The sequence below is a fragment of the Gorilla gorilla genome, chromosome 9 (genome assembly GCF_029281585.2).
Source record: "Gorilla gorilla gorilla isolate KB3781 chromosome 9, NHGRI_mGorGor1-v2.1_pri, whole genome shotgun sequence".
NCBI lineage: Eukaryota > Metazoa > Chordata > Mammalia > Primates > Hominidae > Gorilla > Gorilla gorilla.
Genome location: NC_073233.2, coordinates 130,981,016 through 131,002,103, shown reverse-complemented (window position 1 = coordinate 131,002,103; position 21,088 = coordinate 130,981,016). Strand labels below are relative to the sequence as shown.

Here is a 21,088-nt window from a genome sequence, read left to right as displayed (position 1 = left end):
TATACATTACTTTCATCCTAGCCTAATCCATCATGATCTCCAGCCTGCACTATTATACGCCTCCTAGCCAATGTCCCTGCTTTCTTTCCTACTTCTCCACTATTTATTTTCCCTAGAGCAGCAATGGTGTACTGTCTCAGATATAATTCAGATTGTGTTACTCTTTTATTGCTCTCACATTAAAATTTTTGCCATGACCTATGTGGGCTGGTCCTTTCCTGTCTCTGTGACCTCATCTCCCTCTACTCTCCCTTGCTCACTATGCTCCAGACCCACTCACATTAATTGTACTTGCTGTTTTCTGCCTGGAATGCTCTGTTCCTAGATAATCACAAGATCGTCCTTTATATCATATATGCCTCAACTCAAATGTCACCTCCTCAAAGTCTTAATCACCCAAACTTAAGTGGTATCCCTCCATTACCCCTCTAAAATTCACTCATCCAATTTTGCCTTCATGGAATTTATCCATTATCTGAAATTATCTTTATTTACTTGTTTATTATCTGTTTCCCTTCTGGAATGAAAACTCAACAAAAGCAGAAAACTTGCTGGTCTTCAACAGTGCCTATAACTGCCTGGCTCAGGGTAGGCACTGAAATAAATATTTGGTATATGAAAAAGGGTGTATTGCTAAACTACAAATTGTATTTACCTTAACTTCTTAAATTCTAGGATCCAATGTCAAATTCCACAGAGTCTAACATTATAGGTTATATTCCTTTTTTAAAAATCAACTTTTATTCTACTCAAATTTTTTTTTTTTTTTGAGACAGTCTCGATGGAGTGCAGTAGCGTGATCTCAGCTCACTACAACCTCTGCCTCCCAGGTTCAAGTGATTCTCCTGCCTTAACCTCCCGAGTAGCTGGGATTATAGGCGTGTGCCACCATGCCCAGATAACTTTTGTATTTTTAGTAGAGACGGGGTTTTGCCATGTTGGCCAGGCCGGTCTCGAACTCCTGACCTCAAGTGATCCGCCCACGTTAGCCTCCCAAAGTGCTGGGATTACAGGCCTGAGGCACTGTGCCCAGCCAAAAAAATTTTCTTACATTCCCTTTTATATGACTGGTGGGAGAAGAGAGATGTTAGAGAAAACAGGGAAGTCGGCAGAGCCAGAGGAATGCCCAAATGTTATCCTATTAAGGCTGACAAATCTTCAGACATGGTATGATTACTCTCCCAGCCCAGTTTTATCATCTGAACCCACCCAGACTTATTCACTAAAACATAGCCACTTGGTTTCGCGCGGTGGCTCACTCCTGTAATCCCAGCACTTTGGGAGAACGAGGCGGGCGGATCACGAGGTCAGGAGGTCAAGACCATCCTGGCTAACACGGTGAAACCCCGTCTCTACTAAAAATACAAAAAAACTAGCCGGGCGTGGTGGCGGGCGTCTGCAGTCCCAGCTACTCGGGAGGCTGAGGCAGGAGAATGGCGTGAATCCGGGAGGCGGAGCTTGCAGTGAGCCGAGATCGCGTCACTGCACTCCAGTCTGGGGGACACAGCGAGACTCCCTCTTAAAACAAACAAACAAACAAACAAACAAACACCCTGGCCACTTGCTGGCGAAGTCTGTGATTCAGTAATTACAACTGCAAATATATCAAGAGGGTTGGTCATACAATAAGAGAGAGTAATGCAGTACTACTTAGGAAGATAGATATAAAGACCTGGAGGTCGGCGCGGTGGCTCCCGCCTGTAATCCCAGCACTTTCGGAGGCTGAGTCGGGTGGATCACCTGAGGTCGGGAGTTTGCGACCAGCCTGACCAACATAGAGAATCCCCTTTCTACTAAAAATACAAAATTAGCCGGGCGTGGTGGCGCACGCCTATGATCCCAGCTACTCAAGAGGTTGAGGCAGGAGAATCACTTGAACCCAGGAGGTGGAGGTTGCGATGAGCCGAGATCATGCCATTGCACCCCAGCCTGGGCAACAAGAGTGAAACTCCGTCTCAAAAAAAAAAAAAAAAAAAAAAACCTGGAAATACTCATTCTGTCCAGAGCTTATGTTTTTTGAGTTAATAACGTATTTCCTAGCTTATGTTTGGTTTTACTTGTGCTTTTGCTTCTGAGAAAATAGATGTACAAAGCATCGGAATGGTTGCAGGAGCAGTGACAGGCATAGTGGCTGGAGCCCTGCTGATTTTCCTCTTGGTGTGGCTGCTAATCCGAAGGAAAGACAAAGAAAGATATGAGGAAGAAGAGAGACCTAATGAAATTCGGTAAACCTCCCACATCCCCACTTTTACGGGGCTTCTGTTTTAGGGCCAGCACTATAGTGACCAGCCAACATAAATGTTCCCAGTTTTCTCTTAACCATGAATCTGTTAAAAGGATTATCCTGGTAGGTAGGAAGTTCCAGCCTAGGGACAGAGGGTATGGTTTACCTGGACTTTATTGTGAAACTATCTTATCCTCAACAAACACTTAAAAGTTAAATTAGGCTGGGCGTGGTAGGTCATGCCTGTAATCCCAGCACTTTGGGAGGCCGAGGCGGGAGGATTACTTGAGGCCAGGAGTTTGAAACCAGCCTTGTCAACATAGTTAAACTCCATCTTTACAAAAGAAAAATAAATAAATAAATAACCAGGCATGGTAGCCCATGCCTGTAGTCCCAGCTACTCAGGAGGCTCAGACAGGAGGATGACTTTAGCCCAGGAGTTTGAGACTACAGTGAGCCATGATTGCACCTCTGTACTCCAGCCTGGGTGACAGAGAAAGAGCATGTCTCGAAAAAAAAAAAAAAAAAGTATGTACATATGTATATACATAAAACAGTTCAATTTACATTACTTCTGATTCACTTCTACCCATAATGGGCATACAATGAAGAATGGACATAGCCTATAGGTCATGAATGGGTTTATGCAGACAAACCCTAAATCAGGAGGAGTGCTGTCTAGACCATCTCAATGGTAAGGTCCTATCCTCCCAGTATAATAGAGTTGACCTGTGGGCTAACAAAATATACATTTGTGTGAGCCAAGCGTTAAGTCTTAAGATACGAGGAAGCACCTATGACCCTAAATGGTTGCCTTCCGATGGTATTATCTGAGGTTCACAGCTTGGGAAACCTCAGAAGGAAGCAATCATACTGGAAGCAATCACAGATCTGCCAGTGTTAATCTTTGCTGTTTTTTCTCTTCAGAGAAGATGCTGAAGCTCCAAAAGCCCGTCTTGTGAAACCCAGCTCCTCTTCCTCAGGCTCTCGGAGCTCACGCTCTGGTTCTTCCTCCACTCGCTCCACAGCAAATAGTGCCTCACGCAGCCAGCGGACACTGTCAACTGACGCAGCACCCCAGCCAGGGCTGGCCACCCAGGCATACAGCCTAGTGGGGCCAGAGGTGAGAGGTTCTGAACCAAAGAAAGTCCACCATGCTAATCTGACCAAAGCAGAAACCACACCCAGCATGATCCCCAGCCAGAGCAGAGCCTTCCAAACGGTCTGAATTACAATGGACTTGACTCCCACGCTTTCCTAGGAGTCAGGGTCTTTGGACTCTTCTCGTCATTGGAGCTCAAGTCACCAGCCACACAACCAGATGAGAGGTCATCTAAGTAGCAGTGAGCACTGCATGGAACAGATTCAGATGAGCACTTTCCTTATACGATACCAAACAAGCAAAAGGATGTAAGCTGATTCATCTCTAAAAAGGCATCTTATTGTGCCTTTAGACCAGAGTAAGGGAAAGCAGGAGTCCAAATCTATTTGTTGACCAGGACCTGTGGTGAGAAGGTTGGGGAAAGGTGAGGTGAATATACCTAAAACTTTTAATGTGGGATATTTTGTATCAGTGCTTTGATTCACAATTTTCAAGAGGAAATGGGATGCTGTTTGTAAATTTTCTATGCATTTCTGCAAACTTATTGGATCATTACAGTTATTCAGACAGTCAAGCAGAACCCACAGCCTTATTACACCTGTCTACACCATGTACTGAGCTAACCACTTCTAAGAAACTCCAAAAAAGGAAACATGTGTCTTCTATTCTGACTTAACTTCATTTGTCATAAGGTTTGGATATTAATTTCAAGGGGAGTTGAAATAGTGGGAGATGGAGAAGAGTGAATGAGTTTCTCCCACTCTATACTAATCTCACTATTTGTATTGAGCCCAAAATAACTATGAAAGGAGACGAAAATTTGTGACAAAGGATTGTGAAGAGCTTTCCATCTTCATGATGTTATGAGGATTGTTGACAAACATTAGAAATATATAATGGAGCAATTGTGGATTTCCCCTCAAATCAGATGCCTCTAAGGACTTTCCTGCTAGATATTTCTGGAAAGAGAAAATACAACATGTCATTTATCAACGTCCTTAGAAAGAATTCTTCTAGAGAAAAAGGGATCTAGGAATGCTGAAAGATTACCCAACATACCGTTATAGTCTCTTCTTTCTGAGAAAATGTGAAACCAGAATTGCAAGACTGGGTGGACTAGAAAGGGAGATTAGATCAGTTTTCTCTTAATATGTCAAGGAAGGTAGCCGGGCATGGTGCCAGGCACCTGTAGGAAAATCCAGCAGGTGGAGGTTGCAGTGAGCCAAGATTATGCTATTGCACTCCAGCCTGGGTGACAAAGCAAGACTCCATCTCAAAAAAAAAAAAATCAAGGAAGGATAAAAGGAAGTTCAGTATTGTACCACACTTGGAACTTCCTCCATTTCTTCCATTTTAGAAGGATATGAACCTGGAACTTTTGATGATTCTAAGCCTTAAATTATCAAAAAGATCAGGGATTGCCAATGCTTCTAATGGCACTGCAAGTATATGCCATAACCGTTCCCTCCTAAAAGTGAAAAATGAGAGAAATTCAGTATTTTCCCAGGCTCAGCCTCCAGAAGTCTAGCTCTGGGCTGGAAGAAAAGGGTACGAATATTTAGGGAAGAGATGAGAATAAGTAGTGGGTGGCAGGAGAGGGCTGAGCTAGTGCCTGCTAACATTTTAGTTGTATCTTGGAAAGATTTAGCAAAAATAACTCACCAGGATAGCTGCTGAAGAGTTGATGAATGGGAGAAGAAAGATGTTTGAGAAATAAAGAAAACAGCAGCCTCCAATACAATAACTTGCCTTTTTAATAGTTCTGATTACTCTTGATACCTACAGCACAAATGCTGGACCTGAATCAGCTCTTCAAGGACCCTAGCACAAATGTCAACTGATCACCTCTGGGAGAGTAGAAAACTTTTTTTTTTTTTGAGACGAAGTCTCGCTCTGTCACCCAGGCTGGAGTGCAGTGGCACCATCTCAGCTCACTGCAGCGTCCGCCTCTCGGGTTCAAGTGATTCTCCTGCCTTGTCCTCCTGAGTAGCTGGTATTACAGGTGCCCGCCATCACACCCAGCTAATTTTTGGAGTTCTGATAGAGACACGGTTTCTCCATGTTGGCCAGGCTTGTCTCAAGCTCCTGACCTCAAGTGACCTACCCATCCTTGGCCTCCCAAAGTGCTAGAAGCCACTGCACCTGGCTCAGAATACTTTTTTTTTTTGAGATGCAGTCTTGCTCTCATCACGCAGGCTGGAGTGCAGTGGCGCATCTCGGCTCACTGCGACCTCCACCTCCCGGGTTCAAGCGATTCTCCTTCCTCAGTCCCCCAAGTAGCTGGGTTTATAGGTGTGCGCCACCACGTACAGCTAATTTTTGTATTTTTAGTAGAGATGGGGTTTCGCCATGTTGACCAGGCTGGTCTCAAAACGCCTGACCTCAGGTGATCCACCCACCTCGGCCCCACAAAGTGCTAGGATTACAGGTGTGAGCCACCATGCCTGGCCCAGAATACTTTTTAAAAGAAGAGCAGGTTAGAGGAAAGAAAAAAATTAATGCTGAATGTGGTGATGAAAGCATGTTTCTAAAATGGGAAGCCGATGCTTAAAGAGGAAAGACTAATCTGGGATTTTGCCCCATTTCTCTGGTTTTTCACTCCTATATTTAATTCTCACAATCGTGTCGTCACATAGTGCAAAAAACAAAATTCTTGTAAAGTCCCCAGGAGTTTATCCTTGGGTGAAAGTTTTAGCCTGAGTATTTTCTTCCTCTAAAAAAGGTGGGAAATGAGACATTGAGGAATTAACATATAAATGTCTGCTATGGGTTTAAGAGAACTGGCGTATTTGGAATGCTTCTTACACTAACACTGTCTAATTGTAAAATATAAAACCCCTTACTCTAACTACATTTTTATTCCTCTGGTAGTGTGGTATCCAGGCAACATATCACTTCTGCTATGTAATTCTAAGAATTCTCATTTCTAGAGTACCTGAGCCAAACAAATACACTACGGAAGCTGCAGCTGTATCATCACTAGCAATTTGCTCATCATTATTTACTACCTTTGAATCTAAGGTTTCCTGCCTATGCTTTTGAAAGCAAAAATCAGTCTCCTTTGCATGAAAAAGAGCCTTAGATTTTTAAACATGTTAGTTACCAGAATGCTAAAATACCAGTTGATTACCCAAATTATTTTGGAAATCTATCCATAATGGAAGTCTACAACAAACACATAAAACAGATTACACTAAGAGCTGAGAAATTCAAAGGAACTGAAGATTCTGAGAGATAAACTGTTCAAGTCTTAGCAATGATACTGCACTTCTCTTTGACAGGTTCTGGGCTTAAGTTAGAGGCCCTACTGGTTCCAAACCATATTCCACTGACTTTGAAAGTAAAATAAATTTGATTCTGAAATAGGAAACAAAAAAGGAGAAATAACCAAATAGTAGAGAAAAACTGTTTGTAGGAAGAAGACGCAGATGGAATGATGTGGACATTGAGTAACCATGTCAATAAAATATATAAACCAAACTTAAATTTGTGAAATAAGGAAGTTGGTACCTTTGTTGTTACAGTGTATAAAAACAATTTCGGAACTGCTGTTGCAAAAAGACATATATAGTTTTGCTTCCTTCTGGTGTTAAGCTGTTTATATTTCAGTTTCAGTTTTAACTTCTAAGTTGCCTTGTAATTGGGACTGTGTTTCAGCATCATAAAAACCAAATATTTATTATGGATGCATCTGTATCAGCAATTAAAAAATAAACAAGTAAAAGTGATACTGTAGGAGAGCTGAAGCTCATATAACCTGGAATGGAAATTTGTTTATCAGCTTGCTGCCAACAGAAGAACAGAAGAACTCAGACTGAATATGATCTATTATTTATCAATTTCAGTCACGAATTTACCAATTACTTTTTTCTCTCACAAGGCAAGATGCTAGGTATAAGTTGCACAGGGGATACCAAGAGTTGCTGTCCTTAAGGATTTATCAAAATTAATGAAATCATAATTACTAAGCAAGTATTTTGTGCCTAGGTGAAGTGCCAACAGAGAAGCACACACTAAGGGGTTCAAATAAATCTGAAAAGTATGCACTAAGAGATTCCAATACATCTGGAAAAAACTTCACAGAGGTCATTGTAAAATAACAGCAATAACAGTAATCATCACTTACTGAGCCACCATGTGCCAGTCACACTAAGTACATTATACATTTTGTCTCAATTTCATAGTCACATCAACCCTATAAGGAAATATTTGTATTCACATTCTACAAGTGAGAAATGTAAGGCTCAAAGAGGTTAAGTCAGTAGTAGAGCCAGGATTTATTTTTACTTTTATTTTTATTTTGAGACCGAGTCTAGCTCTATCGCCCAGGCTGGAGTGCAGTGGCACAATCTCGGCTCACTGCAAGCTCCGCCTCCCGGGTTCACGCCATACTCCTGCCTCAGCCACCCGAGTAGCTGGGACTACAGGCGCCTGCCACCATGCCTGGCTAATTTTTTGTATTTTTAGTAGAGATGGGGTTTCACCGTTAGCCAGGATGGTCTCAATCTCCTGACCTCGTGATCCGCCCATCTCAGCCTTCCAGTGCTGGGATTACAAGCATGAGCCACTGCGCCCGGCCCTGGAGCCAGGATTTAAACCCAGCCACTGTTAGTATATTCCATCAGAACTGACAGATCCGGATTCATCATCATCTTCCCTCCTGAAATCCTCAAACCTTTACACTCAACTATAGGCTTTCTCTCCTCTTTGCTTTCTTCCTTGACCTAAAGCTGTTCACCATACTTGGGACACACTTAGCTCACTCACACAAGTCCAAATCCTTTAGTTTTCCCTTGTTCTGCAAAACAAGATACAATTCCCAACTTTATAATTGCCTGATTTGTCTTTATATGGTAATGATGGGCTTCGATCATGTAATTTTTGTTGAATGTTAAGCACAGAGTATCTTAAGCACATCAAGATTAAATCTGTCCAATCTTCTGAGAGGCAAAAAGATAAGGTGCATTGAAACTACAAAATAATAGGCACAGTTGATTCTTCAAAGATGATACAGTCATATCAATTTATTTAAAATGTAGGCTGGGGGCCATGGCTCACGCCTGTAATTCCAACACTTTGGGAGGCTGAGGTAGGTGGATCACTTGAGGTCAAGAGTTCAAGACCAGCCTGGCCACGATGGTGAAACTCCATCTCTACTAAAAATACAAAAACTAGCTGGGCGTGGTGGCACATGCCTGTGGTCCCAACTACTCGGGAGGCTGAGGCAGGTCAATCACTTGAACCCGGGAGGTGGAGGTTGCAGTGAGCAGAGATCGTACCACTCCACTCCAGCCTGGGTGACAGAGCAAGACTCTCAAAAAAAAAAAAATTATACAGTTCAAGGACCCCATGTTTAGTAATTATGTTTACAATTATTTACTTCTTTTTTTTTTTTTTTTTTGAGACGCAGTCTCACTCTGTTGCCCAGGCTGGAGTGCAGTGGTGTGATCTTGGCTCACTGCTGCAACCTCCGCCTCCTGGGTTCAAGCGATTCTCCTGCCTCAGCCTCCCAAGTAGCTGGGACTACAGGCGCACACCACCACGCCTGGCTAATTTTTGTATTTTTAGCAGAGATGGGCTTTCACCATGTAAGCCAGGCTGGTCTCCAACTCCTGACCTCAGGTGATCTGCCAGCCTCCCAAAGTGCTGGGATTACAGGCGTGAGCCACGGTACCCAGCCCTCTGTCATCTTTTATATCATATGTTTTTGTTACCACTTGTGGATGGAAAAGTAAGTTATAAAAAAGGAAAACTCAATGAGTTTGGCTACTTGTAAGCAGCTCTGCTAAAGATTTCAATTAGTAAAACAATTTAAAAATTAGGGCCAGCCACAGTGGCTCTTGCCTGTAAACCTAGCACTTTGGGAGGCCAAAGCAGGAGGATCGCTCGAGTCCAGGAGTTTGAGACCAGCTTGGGCAACACAGTAAGACCCCATCTCTGCAAAAGGAAAACAAACAAACAAAAAAAACTTTTTTTTTTTTTTTGAGATGGAGTCTTGCTCTGTTGCCAGGCTGGAATGCAGTGGTGTGATCTTGGCTCACTGCAGCCTCCACCTCCTGGGTTCAAGTGATTCTCCTGCCTCAGCCTCCTGAGAAGCTGGGACTAGAGGTGCGTGCCACCATGCCCAGCTAATTTTTGTATTTTTAGTAGAAACAACGTTTCAGCATGTTGGCCAGGATAGTCTCGATCTCTTGACCTTGTGATCCTCCTGCCTTGGCCTCCCAAAGTGCTGGGATGACAGGTGTGAGCCACCGCGCCCAGCCAAAAAAAAATCTTAAAAATTAGCCGGGTGCGGTGGCTCACGCCTGTCATCCCAGCACTTTGGGAGGCTGAGGTGGGTGGATCACCTGAGGTCAGGAGTTCGAGACCAGCCTGACCAACATGGAAAAACCCGTCCCTACTAAAAATAGAAAAAATTAGCTGGGCATGGTGGCACATGCCTGTAATCCCAGCTACTTGGGAGGCTGAGGCAGGAGAATTGCTTAAACCTGGGAGGCGGAGGTTGCAGTGAGCTGAGATCGCGCCATCGCACTCCAGCCTGGGCGACAAAAGTGAAACTCCATCTCAAAAAATAAATAAATAAATAAATCTTAAAAATTAAGCTGCTCTGAAAAAAATTTTAAATTAAAATAGGCAGGGCGCAGTGGCTCACGCCTGAGTCCCAGCACTTTGGGAGGCCGAGGCGGGTGGATCATGAGGTCAGGAGTTCGAGACCAGACTGACCAACATGGCGAAAACCCATCTCTACTAAAAATGCTAAAAAAATTAGCCGGGTGTGGTGGTGCGCGCCTGTAATCCCATCTACTCAGGAGGCTGAGGCAGGAGAATTGCTTGAACTCAGGAGGGGGAGGCTGCAGTGAGCTGAGATTGCACCATTGCACTCCAGACTGGGTGACAGTGAGACTCCATCTCAGATTAAAAAAAAAAAAAATTAAAATAATAAGGAGCACTTTTTTTTTTCTTTGAGAGACAGGTTCTCACTCTGTCGCCCAGGCTGGAGCTCAGTAGCACAATCACGGCTCACTGCAGCCTCAACCTCCCAGGCTCAAACCATCTTCCCACCTCAGCCTCCTGAGTACCTGGGACTACAGGCACATGCCAACACGCCCAGCTAATTTTTGTATTTTTTGTAGAGATGGGGTCTCCTTATGTTGCCCAGGCTGGCCTTGAACTCCTGGGCTCAAGCCATCTACCAGCTTTGGCCTCCCAAAATGCTGGGATTACAGTGCCTGGCCAAGAGCGCATTTTATACCGCACCTCCTCTCCACAGTGCAGGGGCTAAACAAGATGACTAAGAGTTTGAAAGTAGAAAGCAATCTAGCCTGAGTTAGAAGCATAAGCTGTGGAATAAAATCTGATTTTGAAAAATTCAGGGTCAGCTAGAGATCTTAAGCAAATTATTTGACTTATTTGAACCTCAGTTTCTTTATCTGAAAATGGGGACAATATGATCTGCCAAAAATAGTTGTGAGGGTCATGTAAGAGAATATATGTCAAATGCTTAGCATGGTGCCCTGCATAAAGCATTGAGTAAAACATCAATGGCAAGGGCTCTACTACCAGAAATACAATAGGCATGAGAATGTTCTAAAGCGTATAATCTGGTTTAGGAAGGTAAAGCATAATGCAGGAAAAAGATATTGGGGCTATGTTTATGTATGCTGTTCTCCAGTTGCAATAATTTATACATGGCTGCAGTTAGAAATCAAAATATTAATAACAGCTTACATCATTCTGGTTTCAAATTTCCCTGATGCAATGCAGTACATACACTCCAGTATTTGGGCAATCAGGGCATACATATATTGCATCTTTTAGTCATGTCACTGGGTCACAGGAGGGTTGTTTTTAATATCTGAGTTTTTAAAGCAAGGGACTGTAAGTTTACTATTTCTTTAATACTAGTTTTTAAAAAATGCATATTTAGTAACAGTACACCACATAATCCTAACACAAATTATCCAATTAAATTCTAAACCTTACATTTTTTTCATTTTTTTTGTTTTTTGAGACAGGGTTTTGCTCCGTCACTCAGGCTGGAGTGCAGGGGCACAATCATGGCTCACTGCATTCTCCACGTCTTGAGCTCAAGCGATCCTCCCATCTCATTTTTTTAGAGATGGGGGTCTCACTATGTTGCCTAGGCTGGTTGAGACTTTTCAACAGAAGCAACTGATACCACAAAACTATTAAATAATTTCTTCATAAACTGAGGCCAGCACGGCGGCTCACTCCTGTAATCCCAGCACTTTGGGAGGCCGAGGTGGGCAGATTACTTGAGGCCTGAGACCAGCCTGACCAACATGGTGAAACCCCGTCCCTACTAAAAATAACAAAAATTAGCGGGGCGTGGTGATGGTACGGGCCTCTAATCCCAGCTACTTGGGAGGCTGAGGCAGGAGAATTGCTTGAACCCAGGAGGCGGAGGTTGCAGTGAGCCAACATCACAGCACTGCACTCCAGCCTGGATGACAGTTAGACTCCACATAAAAAACAACAAAAAAAACAGGCCAGGCGTGGTAGCTCATGCCTGTAATCCCAGCACTTTGGGAGGCTGAGGCAGGCGGATTACCTGAGGACAGGAGTTTGAGACCAGCTTGGCCAATATGGTGAAACCCTGTCTACTAAAATAGAAAAATTAGCCGGGGGTGGTGGCATGCACCTGTAGTCTCAGCTACTCGCGAGGCTGAGGCAGGGGAATCACTTGAACCTGGGAGGCGGAGGTCGCAGTGAGCCAAGTTCGTGCCACTGCACTCCAGCCTGGGGGACAGAGCGAGACTCCGTCTTTTCTGGGAGACTCCATTGGGAGACTGTCTTTTTTGGGAGACGGAGTCGTGCCTTAGTTTCTCCATTTACAAAATGACGATCATAATAGTTGCTACCGCTTAGATTTACGGTGAGAATTAAATGAGGTAAGGCGGGCATGTGGTAGGCACACAAAAATGTTAAATCATTATCCTTTTATCCAGTCAGAAGTCCTAGGCTCTAGGCTCCACTGCAGTCCCATGCAACCACTTGAATTTTAGATCTTAACTGTGTCATTTGAAACCCTGTGCGTTTGAAGTGGTGGAGACAGGACCTTTATCATATTCTGAGCTTTAAATATATAAACGGTAAATCATTCCATTTAATAAGACATAGCCCAAGTCCCAGAACGCGTTTTGAGAGTAACCAGAAACAGAGGTTATTTGTTCTGCTTTCTTTTATCACTGCTATTGGATGGGATATCCCAAACAAGTGGATGTGCGCCCCAATTCTATTTTCCACTGGTTCAATGATTAAAATAATTACAAAAACGCAAAATACAGCACAGGGTGTAGTTTAAAATGTGTGCTTGTTAAACTCTAGGCACTGGGGTGTGAAAAGAAAGATTCCAGATAACATTACTAGCAGTTAGCCTGGGGGACTGGGGGTTCCAAATACCAAAGGAAACTGAAAACAGTGGCTCACAGTACATATCTTAACTCTTTCTGGAGTTGAGTTGAATTTATTTCCAGGAAGGAAATTACACTGTAGCGTAACTAACAAAAGACATAAAACAAATCTTGAACCAAAAAAAACCTAGATTTGATTCTAGCTTACCCAGCTGCTTATCTTCCCACAAATGATTATCTCTGAGCTGCATTTTTCCCGATATGGGGATGAATAATACACACCTTAGAGAATTGTGTTGATGATTAAATGACAAATGAAAGCATTTTGTATGTAGTGAAAGCATTGTATAAAATTAAATTCTTCGGACGTGGGAGAGGCTAAGAATATATCTCCATGAACTCTAAGCCAACATTCCTCCCCAAAAGGAAAATATGAAAAGGAAATTCTTCATATGTTTGAGTCTGTCTCTACCCTTTACTGGCTTTGACAAGGACAAGATGTCCTCGCTCTTCTGACAGCCTTTTTCGCAGTCTAGAGACCTTCTAATTCCAGCCCTGCTACTAAAAGTTCTTTTGGTGTAGCCTTAAAAAATCTTTTCCCCCATCGGTGCCTATTTATCTACTAAATAGGAATAACAGCTACCTCGCCTGCTTGAAAGGATACAGGGAGTGTTCAAGGTACCTGAGACAGGCTCTTGGAACCACAAGGCCCCACATGTCCGCGGCCATGCACAACATTGCACAATTTAAAATTCTAGGCACCATTGTTTTGGGCACCAGCTCAGTCACGTTTTCAAAGCGTCGGTATGGTCTGTCGTTTAATTTTTGATGAAAGTCAAACCAGGAAAGATACCACCTTATGTTACTGAAAATACAAACGTTCAGAAAGTCTAAATCAAGGACGCACGGCTACTGGAACCTATGATTCCTAATGCCTGGTTCACCTAACCAAGAACACACTCGCCACCATTTAAATCTGTTTATTTTATAAACAACGGGGAAAAGTAGGGCTTGGGCTAGTTGGGGAAAGACTGAGCCAAGAAGCCGAATCTGTTCTAGACCCAGGTGGGAAGGGGCCTAACGGTCAGGGCTCAAAGAAGCGGTTTCGCCTTCTTTTCCGCGGAGGGATCCAGACACGACCGCGTCCTGAGGCGGTTCTGAAAAGCCGGGCCCCTTAAACCTCTGCGTCGGGGGCTGCCTCCCAACAGTTGCCGTAGGGAAATGCGGGTGCTGGGAGGCCTGCCAAGCTAACCCGCCCCACCCCGCGGCGGCCTGGCGGCTCCCTCCAATCCCAATCCTGGGGGGCCGTGAGCGAGCAGCCCTAGTAGCACCCTGAAGCCGGAACCTTCGCCCCAGCCCCTCGGGCTCAGCCCTTGCCCAAAGCCACGCTATGAAATATAGATTCGCGAAACCCGGGGCACTTAGAGGCCCGTCTGGAACACGAAGGTGGGGCATGGAAAGGAGGAATGAGGACGTGGGTGGGGGAGGGGAGCAACAACCTTCGCAGCCATTTTGTCCTCGCTCCACTTCCGTCTTCTCCTCCGCGGCTCCCGCGCCCAAACCCCTCCCTTCAGGCGCCGCGCGATTCCTCCCCCAGTTCTGTGCCGGCCAAGATCCCGGCTAGCGCCGCTATCATTGGTTGCTTCCAAGTTTGCCCGCCCCTCTTCCTCCTCCTTTTTCCGCCCCCTCCCTCCCGCGGAAGCTGGGGGCGCATGCGTAGAGGCGGACGCTCCCCTACCCCGCCCGGGGTAAATGAGGACTCCCGCGCGCGGGCTCTCTGCGCCCCACCCTCCCTTTCCCCGGGGCCGTCCGGAGAGTGGGGGCGAGCTTGAAAGTTCCAGAACGCTGCGGTGAGTGCGTTATCGTGAGGCGGAGCGCGGTGGGGAGGGTGCGGAAGGGGGCGAGGCCCGAGGAGTGGAGCCGGGCTTGTGATTGGGTCTTGTAAGGGAAGCCGGGCGTCTATTGGCCGGGGCAGCCGTAATGGCAGGAAGCAGGGGCGGGCCCCTTCTGGAAGGTTCTGAGATAGGGTATAAGAGGCAGGGTGGCGGGCGGAAACCGGTCTCATTGAACTCGCCTGCAGCTCTTGGGCTTCTTGTGGCTTTCTTCGTTATTGGAGCCAGGCCTACACGCCAGGTAAAACCTCTGCTCAAGAGTTGGGTAGTGGGTCTGGGAGCGTGCAGCTTCCACACAGGCCGGTTGGGCTTGCTGAGGCTTGGAGGGTTCTGAGAATCTCGTCGAGGCGAGCGTGCGGCTCCTTCTACCGGCTTAAGGGGCCTCAGTTTTCGGTGGGATGGCAGCGGTATTTGGTTGCAGCCGGCAGGACGCAAATGTAGGGAGTGGGCCGCAGTGGCCCCAGGGGAGGCTGGGAGACGCCCGGCGGCCGCGTGGCGGGGGAGGGTTGCTGCATCGGTTTGCCTGGCGCGCAGGGAAGTGGAGCCAGCGTTTTCTTTTACCCAGTTCCTTGCTTAGTCCAGTCCCATCGTGGTTTTTCAAAGCCGTTCTTGGCGTGCTTCCAGTATGGGGGTGCATTCCGGAGTAGTTAAAAGCCCGTTGACTCCCGGGGGCACTGGCACCTGGCGAGGGAGGGGAGCAGATAGTGCTCAGTTCGGGGTAAGACCACGTGTTTAGCAACGCCCCACGCCGTCTGGGTAGATGGGTCCTTCATCTAGGGCGTGTTCTGCTGCGGTTGGCACGGCAACCTGGACTGCAGCACTAGTTCTGGACCTCCCGCGTGCTTAGACAAGAGGTGATGGGCACTATTACCTCTTGGCGGTGGCCATACCTTTTTCCTGGTTATGTGTTCTGTTAAGGGATGAGGGAAATATTTTGATTAATTGAATTTTTAAACCAGATTTTCCTTTTTTTTAGCAACCATGTCCAAGGGACCTGCAGTTGGTATTGATCTTGGCACCACCTACTCTTGTGTGGGTGTTTTCCAGCACGGAAAAGTCGAGATAATTGCCAATGATCAGGGAAACCGAACCACTCCAAGCTATGTCGCCTTTACGGACACTGAACGGTTGATCGGTGATGCCGCAAAGAATCAAGTTGCAATGAACCCCACCAACACAGTTTTTGGTGAGTTACTAATTTTAAATGACAGAACAAATATAACAGGGCTAGGAAGCACAAAAGTTTATGAAACGTGAGGAGGGAGCTTTTTGATTTTAGAAAAACTGAGCTGAGAGACTTGTTCTCAAGTCTGTTATAAAACAGGTTGTAGAAACCTTTCAGGCTGAAATCTAGATAATATAGGAGGTTGAAGTTTGAACCTTTGATACCTTATATGGTAGTTGAATTCACCTACCTATGAACTCTTAGGTATTTGAGTAATCATGGACTTGAGGTTTATCAGAAGAGCTATGAAATTGAAAGTGTTTTCATTTGATACCTTTTACAGATGCCAAACGTCTGATTGGACGCAGATTTGATGATGCTGTTGTCCAGTCTGATATGAAACATTGGCCCTTTATGGTGGTGAATGATGCTGGCAGGCCCAAGGTCCAAGTAGAATACAAGGGAGAGACCAAAAGCTTCTATCCAGAGGAGGTGTCCTCTATGGTTCTGACAAAGATGAAGGAAATTGCAGAGGCCTACCTTGGGAAGGTGAGGTTGGTTTTTCAGTATGGGGTGCATTCCGGAGTAGTTAAAAGCCCGATGACTCCCCGGGGCACTGGCACCTGGCGAGGGAGGGGAATAGATGGGGCTCAGCTCAGGGTTAAGACCACGTGCCCAACAGTGCCCAAGGCTCTCTAGGTAGATGGGTCTGTCAACACCAGAAACCAGTGAATCTTGACAATTACACAGTAATTTACATTTTGGGGGGGTGCTCCAGCTGTTCTTTCACCAGCATTAATCCATTTCCTGGAGTTTGCATATATGTAAGTATAATAGTTATCAATCTGTGGTCTTTTCTTTATTCCTAGACTGTTACCAATGCTGTGGTCACAGTGCCAGCTTATTTTAATGATTCTCAGCGTCAGGCTACCAAAGATGCTGGAACTATTGCTGGTCTCAATGTACTTAGAATTATTAATGAGCCAACTGCTGCTGCTATTGCTTACGGCTTAGACAAAAAGGTATGTACCATTTGTGATGCAAGTCCAGATTATTTTAAGATTAATTTGATCCATCACAAATTTAAATGAGATTGTTTTTAATGGCAGGTTGGAGCAGAAAGAAATGTGCTCATCTTTGACCTGGGAGGTGGCACTTTTGATGTGTCAATCCTCACTATTGAGGATGGAATCTTTGAGGTCAAGTCTACAGCTGGAGACACCCACTTGGGTGGAGAAGATTTTGACAACCGAATGGTCAACCATTTTATTGCTGAGTTTAAGCGCAAGCATAAGAAGGACATCAGTGAGAACAAGAGAGCTGTAAGACGCCTCCGTACAGCTTGTGAACGTGCTAAGCGTACCCTCTCTTCCAGCACCCAGGCCAGTATTGAGATCGATTCCCTCTATGAAGGAATCGACTTCTATACCTCCATTACCCGTGCCCGATTTGAAGAATTGAATGCTGACCTGTTCCGTGGCACCCTGGACCCAGTAGAGAAAGCCCTTCGAGATGCCAAACTAGACAAGTCACAGATTCATGATATTGTCCTGGTTGGTGGTTCTACTCGTATCCCCAAGATTCAGAAGCTTCTCCAAGACTTCTTCAATGGAAAAGAACTGAATAAGAGCATCAACCCTGATGAAGCTGTTGCTTATGGTGCAGGTAACAATGGTATCTCAATTAACCCTAAAGGCAGGCAGGCCCAAGGTGACTCGCTGTGATGAGTGATTGTTAAACATTCGTAGTTTCCACCAAAAGCTTGGCTAATGATGGCAACACCTTCCTTGGATGTCTGAGCGAGTGATAGTTAAAACAGGAGCTATGTACTGGGTTTTCTTTGAACTTCTTTTAACGTTAACTTTTTGTTTGTTAGCTGTCCAGGCAGCCATCTTGTCTGGAGACAAGTCTGAGAATGTTCAAGATTTGCTGCTCTTGGATGTCACTCCTCTTTCCCTTGGTATTGAAACTGCTGGTGGAGTCATGACCGTCCTCATCAAGCGTAATACCACCATTCCTACCAAGCAGACACAGACCTTTACTACCTATTCTGACAACCAGCCTGGTGTGCTTATTCAGGTATGTTTCTGTACTTCTCTGGTTTGGCTTACTGATAACAGATAAAGGGAAGTCTTGACTGACTCGCTATGATGATGGATTCCAAAACCATTCGTAGTTTCCACCAGAAAGTCTTAATGTTGGCCAGTTCCTTCCTTGGATGTCTGAGCGACCATTCTTCCTTAGCAGGACCCTAGCACTGTCACAGAGACCTGGAGTCCATTGCAGTAATTTGTTTCATTTCCCACCAAGGTTTATGAAGGCGAGCGTGCCATGACAAAGGATAACAACCTGCTTGGCAAGTTTGAACTCACAGGCATACCTCCTGCACCCCGAGGTGTTCCTCAGATTGAAGTCACTTTTGACATTGATGCCAATGGTATCCTCAATGTCTCTGCTGTGGACAAGAGTACGGGAAAAGAGAACAAGATTACTATCACTAATGACAAGGGTAAGGAGGCATTGTCATCTGGTCTTGACAGGGATCATAATGGTATTTCAATTGAGTTACTGGTGCCTAAGGGCGTCTAGCTAAGAGAAACTAGAGTTACACATACACAGGTAATTTAAGGCTTTTACTTAGAGTCCATTTCTTTCCTAGGCCGTTTGAGCAAGGAAGACATTGAACGTATGGTCCAGGAAGCTGAGAAGTACAAAGCTGAAGATGAGAAGCAGAGGGACAAGGTGTCATCCAAGAATTCACTTGAGTCCTATGCCTTTAACATGAAAGCAACTGTTGAAGATGAGAAACTTCAAGGCAAGATTAATGATGAGGACAAACAGAAGATTCTGGACAAGTGTAATGAAATTATCAACTGGCTTGATAAGAATCAGGTTTGTGTGTTTGGTTTTGTTTTTTTTTCCCCCCCACTCAATGGAGGGGAAGGGGATGGTAAACCAAGCTTGAGCTGGATTTCAGTATAGGGTCACAATGATGAATGGTCCACAACATTCGCGGTTTCCACCAGAATTCAAGGTGTTGGCAACTACCTTCCTTGGATGTCTGAGTGACCCAAGATGTTAAGGAAGAATAAGGCCCTATTTTAATGTTGGTAGTGGCCCTCTTGTAAGAGTTTGCGCCAGACTTTAAGTATCAGATTGTGTCAGGGAGAAAGAAGGGTTATTAACATTAAAAGAACTTGTAGTAATTCCTTTTTCTCTACCTCAGACTGCCGAGAAGGAAGAATTTGAACATCAACAGAAAGAGCTGGAGAAAGTTTGCAACCCCATCATCACCAAGCTGTACCAGAGTGCAGGAGGCATGCCAGGAGGAATGCCTGGGGGATTTCCTGGTGGTGGAGCTCCTCCCTCTGGTGGTGCTTCCTCAGGGCCCACCATTGAAGAGGTTGATTAAGCTAACCAAGTGTAGATGTAGCATTGTTCCACACATTTAAAACATTTGAAGGACCTAAATTCGTAGCAAATTCTGTGGCAGTTTTAAAAAGTTAAGCTGCTATAGTAAGTTACTGGGCATTCTCAATACTTGAATATGGAACATATGCACAGGGGAAGGAAATAACATTGCACTTTATAAACACTGTATTGTAAGTGGAAAATGCAATGTCTTAAATAAAACTATTTAAAATTGGCACCATACAATTGCTTTGAGTCTTTAAATAACCTCCCAGGCCAGCTGGTGGGAGAAGTAGGCTTAGGTGATTATGTGAATCTTACTAACTTTCCCCCTTCCTCTTAAGCTGGAGAGGCAGAAAGCTGACTTAATGGTGTTTTCTAAACTTATTCTGTGTGTAAGCCTGCCTACGAGCAGAGGCCCTTCCTCTTAAGCTGGAGAGGCAGAAAGCTGACTTAATGGTGTTTTCTAAACTTATTCTGTGTGTAAGCCTGCCTACGAGCAGAGGCTTTCCTGGAGGGTTGTGCTAGATGAGTAAGAATTTAGGGATCAGAACTAAATAATGGGCAGTGAATGTTAAGCTACATGGCAGAGGTATCTGAATGTCAATCCCTTGTATGAGCCACTGCCCTGTGGGCTTCTATTTCTTCCTGAGTTAAGATTATTCAGAAGGTGGGGGATGGAGCTAAGCTGCCACCTGGTTAATTAAGGTCCCAACAGTGAGTTGTGATAGCCTAGAGGAGCAGGCTGTTACCTGTCATTATGTACGTGACAGATTTCAGTGGACTAGCTAATCTCAGTATATGCCAAAAAGCTAATTCATGGAGGAGCTGCAGTTTTTCCCTTTGGTACTGAAGGTCTACTAATGTCTGGGTATCTCAGTGGGAATTTATAGCACAATTTGATATACTTGTCATTCCATATTTTCTCCAAGGTTACAAAAAGTGACAAGTAGTACACACTTCTTTTTTTGAAGGGTTTTACTCTTGTTGCCCAGGCTGTAGTGCAATAGCACCATCTCATTGCAATGGTGCAACCCGTCTCCTGGGTTCAAGGGATTCTCCTGCCTCAGCCTCCCAAGTAGCTGGGGTTACAGCCATGCGCCACCACTCCTGGCTAATTTGTATTTTTTAGTAGAGATGGGGTTTCTCCATGTTGGTCAGGCTGGTCTCCCTACCTCAGGTGGTGCACCCGCCTCGGACTCCCAAAATGCTGGGATTACAGGTGTGAGTCACTGCACCTGACAGCAATGCACGTTTTTGGCATGTTTCTTTTTGTTTGGGTGAGAATCTTATCTGGGCTTCAGTTTTCCATAGGGGTGTGTTATCACTTATGCAGGCTGGACTGTAACTCCTGGGTCCAAGTGGTCACCCAGCCTTAGTTCGAAGTAGCTGGCTCTACAGGTGTATGTCACTGCACATGGCCATACCATGTATTTGAGATGCTACAAACTTTTTTGATGCCTTGACTCAACGAGACTACAGGGTAAATATACTTTGATCTCGTTTCACGTGGAATCTTAAAATTATGTGGAAGGTTTTCAGTGGTAGCTGTTACTGCAAATTTTTGAACTTCAGGTTAATGTTAGCTTAATGTTCATTAGCAAAACAAAATTAGAGGAGTAAATATGGCAATGTTTCCCCTATATAGATAATACCTTGTTGGACGTGTAATGCATAGCAAGGAATTGGGGCCTGGGAAGGTGGGAATTAGTATTTGCTAGGTTTTCTCAGTTATTTGTATTATATTTTCATCTATTTATAAACCAGAATGTGTTTATAGATGACACTGAGGCTCAGGTGGACACTTAACGTCATCACGTAGTCTAATCTGGGGAAATGGATTTTTTTTTTTTTTTTTGAGGCAGCCTCCAGCCTCCCTTACCCAGGCTGGAGTGCAGTGGTGCGATCTCACTGCAAACT

At 44.8% G+C, this 21,088-nt stretch overlaps 2 protein-coding genes, 1 long non-coding RNA gene and 2 other non-coding genes across 5 annotated transcripts in view; 4 read left to right on the top strand and 1 right to left on the bottom strand.

The window, feature by feature from the left end:
* The window catches only part of CLMP (CXADR like membrane protein), a 126,994-nt gene extending 119,912 nt beyond the window's left edge, over nt 1-7,082 (top strand). The window contains exons 6-7 of the mRNA XM_019035875.4: nt 2,084-2,225; nt 3,152-7,082. Of these exons, the coding sequence (XP_018891420.3) occupies nt 2,084-2,225; nt 3,152-3,452 (443 nt within the window). The 3' untranslated portion in view covers nt 3,453-7,082. The remainder of the gene's footprint in view (nt 1-2,083; nt 2,226-3,151) is intronic.
* Nucleotides 7,083-13,665: 6,583 nt separating this feature from the next.
* LOC129525438 (uncharacterized) lies at nt 13,666-14,658 on the bottom strand. Its single transcript, XR_008669750.2, has 2 exons — nt 14,200-14,658; nt 13,666-13,857 (listed from the first exon to the last, which is right to left on the bottom strand). It is a non-coding gene; the product is annotated as an uncharacterized lncRNA (long non-coding RNA).
* Nucleotides 14,659-14,715: 57 nt separating this feature from the next.
* On the top strand, nt 14,716-19,411 carry HSPA8 (heat shock protein family A (Hsp70) member 8). Its single transcript, XM_004052308.5, has 9 exons — nt 14,716-14,833; nt 15,569-15,778; nt 16,101-16,306; nt 16,627-16,779; nt 16,867-17,422; nt 17,634-17,836; nt 18,068-18,266; nt 18,417-18,649; nt 18,984-19,411. Exons 2-9 carry the CDS (start codon nt 15,574-15,576, stop codon nt 19,167-19,169), a joined length of 1,941 nt encoding a protein of 646 aa, XP_004052356.1. The 5' UTR covers nt 14,716-14,833; nt 15,569-15,573; the 3' UTR covers nt 19,170-19,411.
* Nucleotides 17,473-17,560, top strand: LOC115936433 (small nucleolar RNA SNORD14). Its single transcript, XR_004071907.1, has one exon. It is a non-coding gene; the product is annotated as a small nucleolar RNA SNORD14 (small nucleolar RNA).
* On the top strand, nt 17,900-17,987 carry LOC115936435 (small nucleolar RNA SNORD14). The gene has a single exon (XR_004071909.1). It is a non-coding gene; the product is annotated as a small nucleolar RNA SNORD14 (small nucleolar RNA).
* Nucleotides 19,412-21,088: the final 1,677 nt, after the last annotated feature.